The sequence below is a fragment of the Chrysochloris asiatica genome, unplaced genomic scaffold (genome assembly GCF_000296735.1).
Source record: "Chrysochloris asiatica unplaced genomic scaffold, ChrAsi1.0 scaffold00747, whole genome shotgun sequence".
Lineage (NCBI taxonomy): Eukaryota > Metazoa > Chordata > Mammalia > Afrosoricida > Chrysochloridae > Chrysochloris > Chrysochloris asiatica.
Genome location: NW_006409265.1, coordinates 57,314 through 65,422, shown reverse-complemented (window position 1 = coordinate 65,422; position 8,109 = coordinate 57,314). Strand labels below are relative to the sequence as shown.

Here is an 8,109-nt window from a genome sequence, read left to right as displayed (position 1 = left end):
TGCTAACCTCAAGGTCGGCAGTTCAAAACTACCAGCGGTTCCACGGGAGAAAGATGAGGCGTTCTGCTCCCACAGATTTACAGCCTCAGAAACCCTGTGCAGGGTCACTATGAGTCGGAACCGACTCCACAGTACTTAACAACAACAATGCCTAAGATATCGATGTTTATGAGTTCCATTTCATTTTTGACAACTTCCAATTTTCCCAGATTCATCTTTCGTATATCCCATGTTCCAATTTTCAGTGAATGTTTACAACTGTTTCTCTTCATTTTGAGTTGTGCTCTATCAGCAAGTAAACGTCCCGCGGGCTTCTCTCCCACAGGCTTTACTCCATTCACATCATCACGGTCAAATCTACTTTGAGGAGGCAGCTCTTTCCCAGTCACATTTTAAGTGCCTTCCATCCTCAGGGGCTCTTTTTCCAGCACTATATCTGACAATGTTGCTCTGCTATTCATAAGGTTTTCAGTGACTAAATATTCTAAAGTAGTTCATCACTCTTTCTGCCTAGTCTATCTTCATCTGGAAGCTCATCTGAAACCTCTCCACCATGGGTGACCCTGCTCTTATTTGTATTACCGGAATAACTTTCAGAATCACAGCAGCTCTCAAGCCACCACAATAGGACAAACTGACAGACGAGTGGTGCGTGTGCTACATATATACCCATAAATATAAAAGTACATAGAGGCCACAGTTACCGAGACTTCCTAGACAAACCCAAACAACTTGTGGAATTGGTTTATTGGTTGAAGTTTGTCTTAGAACCATAATCTTGTAAGATATTTTAGTCAATTTATATCACATGTTTATAAAATGAATGTTTTATACCCAAGTTTGGTAAGTAATGCCTGGGATCTTAAAAGTTTATAGTCAGCCATCTAAAATACACCTACTTGTCTTTTCTCATCTGGAGTAAAAGTTGGTGTTGTTAAGTGCTATCTATTCAGGCAATTCTGACTCATAGCGACCCTGTATAGGGTTTCCAAAGAGCAACTGATGAGTTTGAACTGCCAGCCTTTTGGATAGCAGTCCAGTGCTTGTCCTACAGCACCACACCAGGAGTAAAAGAGAGTGAAGAAAATCAAAGACTAAAGGAAGAATCTAGTTCACAAAAATAATAATCTGCACAAACTACAGCCTCTTCTAACCTTAGATCAGAAGATCTTGATAGTGCCAGACTATCACTACTGACTGAGATGGTGCCCAGATAGTACCAACCATTCTGACTGAGGACATAATTGAAAATACCAGTCAGAAAGGAAAAGGAGCATAGAAATTCAGATTTCCAAAAAAATGACCTGACTTACTGGACTGATAAAGACTAGAGGCATAAATTTCACAAGCCACCCCAGTGCGACAAACTGACAGACGAGTGGCAGGTAGGTATGTGGTAGTTCCTTCAAAAGGCCATGTAGTTTCCTTCTAAATTTTATAAATAAGAAATCTGAAATAGAGAAGTTACGTGAGTAAGTTTTCAAAATTAACATGTTAATAAAATAAACATCATAGCTATGTGCAGTGCAGCAAATTCCTTGATAAGGCCCTTCTAGCCATAGTCTTTTTGTAACTCACACCAAATGGCTGAGTGGAGCAATGCAAATGTGAAGTAATTGTAGCCCACCAAGGTGATTGGATACCTTGCTAATAATATAACTAAGGAACATGGTGCCCTTGTAGGGGGGTTGTTGTTAAGTGATATCAAGTCAGTTCCAACTCATAGTGACCCTGTATAGTGTTTCTGGGGAGCAGCTGGTGAATTTGAACTGCCGAACTTGCAATTCAAACCAACCTTGCAGTCCAGTGCACTATCCTGCAGTGTCAGGACCATATAAATAAGGTGAATAAAATCCTAATGATAGAATTGGTCAGTTTTGCCATCCACTGGGCTTAAAATGAGCCTTCCCAGCAGCAAATAGGAATATCTCACTACCATCAAGAAATAAGAACCAGACAGAATAGTGGAGCACAGAGTATGGAATAGACACAGGATAGTTTGGGTGCTGGGGGGAGCATACACACTAGAATGGGAAGGGGGAAGGAAAATAAGGTGGATGGCAGAATAGCTAGGAAGGTTTACATGGGCTAAATAGGACACAGATAAATAACGATGTAAGCACAAACATGGAAAAACAAGGCTCATTGATACAAAGATTTAGGCATGGTTTGAATGGGTAAAAGTGGGGAAGTGATGTTAAGGTGCTTGGCTGTCTTTTGAATCTTGGTTTCCCTTACCTTCTCTTGTAAAATAGACACTTGAAGGGAGAGAGAGGAATAGCCAGAAACATCACCAGAGAAAGCTTGTAAGTCCGTCTTCAGCCTATAACTGATTGGAATACCTAAAATGGGACTAGAACTTGCCCAGTGAAGGAGGCTCCCTGCAGAGCCTTTGCATTGCACAAGACCATAGGTGGAATCCTGGTCCCTGTCCAGAATCTTCTGAGGTGGGACATTGCCACTTAAAAGGACAAGCAGACTAGGCTGGAGCAGCTAGAAGAACAGAAGATACTTCTTGAAAGAAAGACCAGCAGAAAAAAATGAAAAACAGTAGCAGTCCAACTGACTACTGTAAGAACAAGCAAATTATTCCCCAGGGAGCCATCAAGGCAAGTGGTCAGGTCCTCTCAAGGCAAACCTCCTTCCAAGACTGAAACTCCGATGGAATGAATACACTAGCAGGCATATGTTCCTACTGCTGACCACCTTGGTCACTGATAAGGGGAAGTGGGGGGAAAACAGCAATGAAGTTGTCAACTAAGTCTGACCACATTCAATAGACTCCTATTAACCTGGATTGAGATCTGGTTAACCAGCAGTATGATGAGACCAGGGGCAGGAACATGGGCCCAGAGAACTAGAACGGAGTGTGAAGCATCCACCTGATATGAAGTGAGGGGAGATGCACAAGAATACCCACACTTGCAGATAGTACCCATTTGACCTGGAACCAATGGCTGGATGATCAGAACAGGACTAGAGGGAGAAAGAAGGGGGGGGGGTGTTAGGAGTAACCCACTACAAGTGGATGAACTTGACCTATGCTTGTAGATGCAGTATGACAAAAGAGCAGACAAATCTCTACAGTGAGTATCATTCCCACCCCCTTGGTACACTGGGTCGACAGAGATGAGGAACTTAGACATTGGCTACCCAAAATGAAGGGACTATAAAGGCAAGAAATGATTGGCTTACAGGCTTTCAATAGGGAACCTAGCTCCAGAAGATACAGGGAAAGGTAGAATCTCCACTGGATTGTTTCCAGTCTGTCTGGATGGGGTTGATAAAAGGTGAGGGGGAAAGGACTCCTGTGGTTCAATAGGGAATGATTGCTATCAGTTCTGACAGTGAGTGTTGGAAAGGTAAATGGAAATGTTTGATAACAAAAGGAGGAGAGTGGCTGATTTTGCAGTCCAGGAGTGAAGATCCCTGGAACAATCAAGGGAGAAAATCTTAGTGGGAGACCCTGTCTGGGGAGGCAGTGACACTTAGGGATGGAGGCAGAGATGATGATGATGATGATGACGACGACGACGACAGTGACGTGGAGAGAAGGAGTGGCTGGTGACTCTGGACTCGGAGGGAGAGGGGCTTTGTGCTGACCGCCAGGGGACAGGCATGTGGGATGTACCCTTTGAGTGTTTGATGATGCATGCAGGGGATTGTGATCATTGCAATGAAACAAAATATGATAGGATGAATTTAATGTTCACCCATGTAAACTAACACATAATTCACAATTAAAAAAAAAAAAAGGCAATCCAGTGAATAAAAGGACACATTTTCATTTTTAAAAAAAAAAAGAAAAGAAAAGAAATAAGAACCAGGAGTGGAGTGCGATTCAAGATGCCTGAAGCAGAGAAACAGCAGCAGAACCAGGAGAACAACAGAAGACAGAGAGCTTCCTGACCCAGAGAGCATGGAAGTTGAGTGCCTTCAGGCAAGCAGATTGCTAGAGTAGGAGGTGCCTCTTAGACATTTTTCTCAGGAGCTAGGGTTCTAGCTTTGAGATACCTTTGGGCCAAGGCTTACTGGAATAGTGGAGTGCCTTTTGGACATTTATCTGCAGGGCTAAAAGAGTTTTGTAACATTTACTTGCGCACAGGGCAAAGACTAAGGGACCACATGGCTGAGAGACTGGGACAGAGACAGGTGTGCATGTGGGCATGGCTGAGAAGAGGTTTTCCTGACTGAAGAACTGTATCCTGAGTATTTCTGATCCTGAATTTGTAACTAGTCGTTTCCCTAATAAACCTCATAATTGTGATTATTGTCTGTGTGGCCATTGCAACGAATTACCAAACTCGGTAGAGAAGTACAGAGTGCCTTGGAATGGCTGATTGGTGTCAGAATTGGTTAAAAGGTTGGAGGGTGAAATTGTGTCTGACCTCCACCTCATTGGAATCAGCCTTGAGCCAATGAAGCTGATGATCTTAATTCTCCTCCTCCTTGTGAAGTTAGAGGAGGTCAGTCATTGCCCCCATACCGTTTTTGCATTGTGCTTATTATTTGAAGCCATGACAGAAAAAGGAAGCATTTTACTTCTGAGTCACAGAGGAGTCATCTGTATTACTACTCGGACTAAGCTGAAATTCTTTTATCCCCTTATCCTTTTGGTGCCACTCATTGGATTGTATCTTTCTCTAGGTGCTATACCTTCTCAACCAGTTACAGCAAAGCCGAATGTCAGAGAAGCAGCTAGAGGAGTCAGTCAGTGAAAAGGAACAACAGCTGCTGAACACACTGAAGTGTCAGGTATGATAATGAGGGAAAGGCCTCTAGAGATGGGTTCCACATCTCTGATTGAGAATCCTGTCTGATTTAGACCATTGCATGTGCTGCAGAGAGTAATTAACTAATAATAATAATGTTTTGGCCCTATTTGATCTATTTATGACTACTTGGCATGTAGCCACACACAGGACAACCTAGATTTTGGTACAGGAACAGCACTGCATACTTCATTCAGACTTTGAGGCCTCCTGATTCTTTGCCTCAACTGAGCTCTACATAGTTGAGGAAGTTAAATCATCCAATAAATATTTAGAATCCTAGAGTTATACCTATCTGAGCTTGTTCTTCTTAGCTGAGACCTAATGTGTTTATGAAATGCCTGGGGTCTGAATTTCTTCCAGAGTCTAAGAACACCACACCCTTTAGTAGCATGTTGGAGTACTGTTTTAGTCCAACTCAGAATCTTTTTCCTAAATCATCAGTCTCTAGAGTTTCCTTGGTATGTTCCATCTAAGACATACCCAAACTAGTTAAGGTAGCATGCTTGAATCCAATTGTCTTAAGTGCCAGGAAGTTTAATCAGGCTTATTAGAGTATCAAATATTCTGCCTAGTTTGTGTTCTGAAGATTGACTAGAAACATGTGTAGAATTCAAGGAAACAGAACCAACTCTGAGGGTTTCTTAATTAGCATCTTTTTGTAAATAAGGGATGTGAGGCTAGCGGATGGAAAGAATAAGGAAGGCAAGCCTGTGGTTCCTACGAGTGTGGTCAGAGTTGATGGGAGCATTGGAACAAATCCTACATTCAAGGAACCTAGCAACTAGGAATCAGCCATTTTGGGGGGATTCCAGCATCTACTGTACAAAAACCATTTGCTGCCAGAAGCTTGGCAGTAGTATGTTTTCAACTGCGTGAGTTGTTTGGTAACCCACATTTAGTGCCCAAACAACCCACCTCTGACTGTACTGGAGTCCTGATGTGGTACTGCAGGATAAGCAGTGGATTGCTAACCACAAGGTTGGTGGTTCAAACCCACCAGCCACTCCTCAGAAACCCTATACAGGGTCTTTATGTGTTGGAACTGAGTCAATGGCACTTAATAACAACATCATGACTGTACTATCTGGAAACAGGATGAAGAACTTGAGAAGATGCGAGAAGTATGTGAGCAAAACCAGCAACTTCTCCAAGAAAATGAAGTTGTCAAGCAGGTAATAATACAGTTTCCCACTCACTTGATAAGCCCTGGGCCAACTCTTGGGAGCAGCACTCAGTATAATGACTTGGTTCTATTTATGAGAACTACATTGAGTTTTCATATGATATGTTGTAGTTAAGTGTTGTTAAGTCCGTTCCAACTCATAATGACCCTGCCTAGGGTTTCTGAGGAGCATCCGGTGGGTTTGAATGGCCGATCTTGTGGTTTACAGTCCAGTGCTGATCCTACAGTGCCATACCAGAAGTCCGTCATATGATATAATTGTATGCATTTCAAAAACTAAAACCCACTGCTAATGTGTTGACTCCAACTCATACTGACCCTATAGGACAGTGAACTGCCCCATAAGGTTTCCAAGGCTCTTAAATCTTGATGGAAGCAGACTGCTATATCTCCATAGCGATTGATAGGTTCAAATTGCTGACCTTTTGGTTAGCAACTAAGCACTTGTAACCACAGTGCCACCAGGGCTCCTTTGCAAATTGATATAAACATGAATTTTTTAACTTGCCCTTTTCTGAATCTACTGCTGATCTTGGAACGTGAGAGTCCTTCAGCCTGCTCTACTATAGTCCTACTTCACTTTACTATGGTTTAAAAGTGAGCTAGCCAATGCAGCCTACATTGGGAATCTTTGTGTTTTAGCCATGAATACTCCAAGCTACCCTGCATTATATGCTTTGTCTCTTTTCAAATAGAAACTGACTCTTCTCCAAGTAGCCAGCAGACAGAAACCTCATCTTCCTAAGGTTACCCTTCTATCTCCAGATTCTTCTTTTGAATATATTCCGCCTAAGGTAAAATGCTCAGTGCCTCTGATAACATTTTATAGCCAAGGTTTGTGGTAAGTACGTTGAAATAGCCATTTTATAAAAGGTTGAGAGTTTAAATTCTCAAATTCTAGCATCTCAATTTCCCTTGAATTCCCAGATAAAACTACAGTACAATTCTGAGAAAAAATAGTATCCTTCCTCAGAAGGCTGACCTTTGGCCATGCACAACAGGCATTGTGTAACTCAAGTGAAGAGGAGAATCAGGAACAAGAGCAGTGTTCAGCTGTCCATCTCATCATATCATGAATCCCCTCCCTTCCTCTCTCAGTTGGCTCAGACTCCCATTGCTGTCTCTTCAAAAGCTCTATGAGGCCAAAGGCTAAAGCAGAATTTCTTCTGATTGGTAAAGTCAAGTAGGACATATATGAGGGAGTTTGAAGACGTCTGCTCTAAGAATATAACTGGCAAGAGTTACAAAGAAGATATCATGCCATATGTACTTCTTTTTATTTTTAATGAAATAATCATACAAAACTTCTTTTTTCCTTAGCCAAAACCTTCCCGTGTTAAAGAAAAGTTCTTGGAACAAAGCATGGACATCGAGGATCTAAATTATTGCTCAGAGCAGTCTGTGAATGAGCATGAGGATGGTGATGGTGATGGTGACAGTGATGATGAGGAATGGAAGCCTGCAAAATTAGTTAAGGTGTCCAAGAAGAACATCCAAGGGGTAGGAACCAGTTCCACAACTCTATCAGGAGTTCTAATCACTAGCATTTACTAAAGTAGGATAGTAGCTCTCTGATTCTAGGAATGTGCAGTTTGACAGTTGGGGAAGAGGGGAAGAAGGTGGAGTGTTGTTTGGCCAGCTCTGTAGAGTCTGGGACTAATGTAAAGGACTGTCTTGAGTACACAACCTGGGTGTCTTCATGTTCTTAGGTTCTACCAGTCTGAACAGGCAGTGATCTATACTATTTCATTGAGGTTGGTTTCAAAGTGATTATATAATAATCTATTACACTGAAAGTACTATGAAGAGACTATTGAAAGTACCATGGACTGTCAAAAGAACAAATAGATCTATGTTGGAAGAAGTACAGCCAGGGTGCTCCTTGGAAGCAAGGATGGCCAGACTTTGTCTTTCATACTTCAGCCATATTGTCAGGAGGGACCATTCACTGGAGAAGGATATCATGTTTGGTACAGTGGAGGGTCAGAGAAAAAGAGGAAGATCACCAACGAGATGGATTGGCACAGTGGCAGCATCAATGGGCTCAAACATGGCGGTGGTTGTGAGGATGGCCCAGGACCGGGCAGTGTTTCGTTCTGTTGTACATAGGGTCACTATGAGTTGGTACCAACTCGATGGCACCTAACAACA

General features: G+C 42.3%; 1 protein-coding gene across 1 annotated transcript in view; it reads left to right on the top strand.

Annotated features, from left to right (window-relative positions):
* Window positions 1-7,458, top strand: part of LOC102829449 (chromosome-associated kinesin KIF4A-like) — a gene marked incomplete at both ends in the record, with an annotated part of 43,619 nt that extends 36,161 nt beyond the window's left edge. The window contains 4 exons of the mRNA XM_006877979.1: window positions 4,648-4,755; window positions 5,870-5,947; window positions 6,654-6,752; window positions 7,279-7,458. Of these exons, the coding sequence (XP_006878041.1) occupies window positions 4,648-4,755; window positions 5,870-5,947; window positions 6,654-6,752; window positions 7,279-7,458 (465 nt within the window). The remainder of the gene's footprint in view (window positions 1-4,647; window positions 4,756-5,869; window positions 5,948-6,653; window positions 6,753-7,278) is intronic.
* Between the last annotated feature and the right edge of the window lie 651 nt (window positions 7,459-8,109).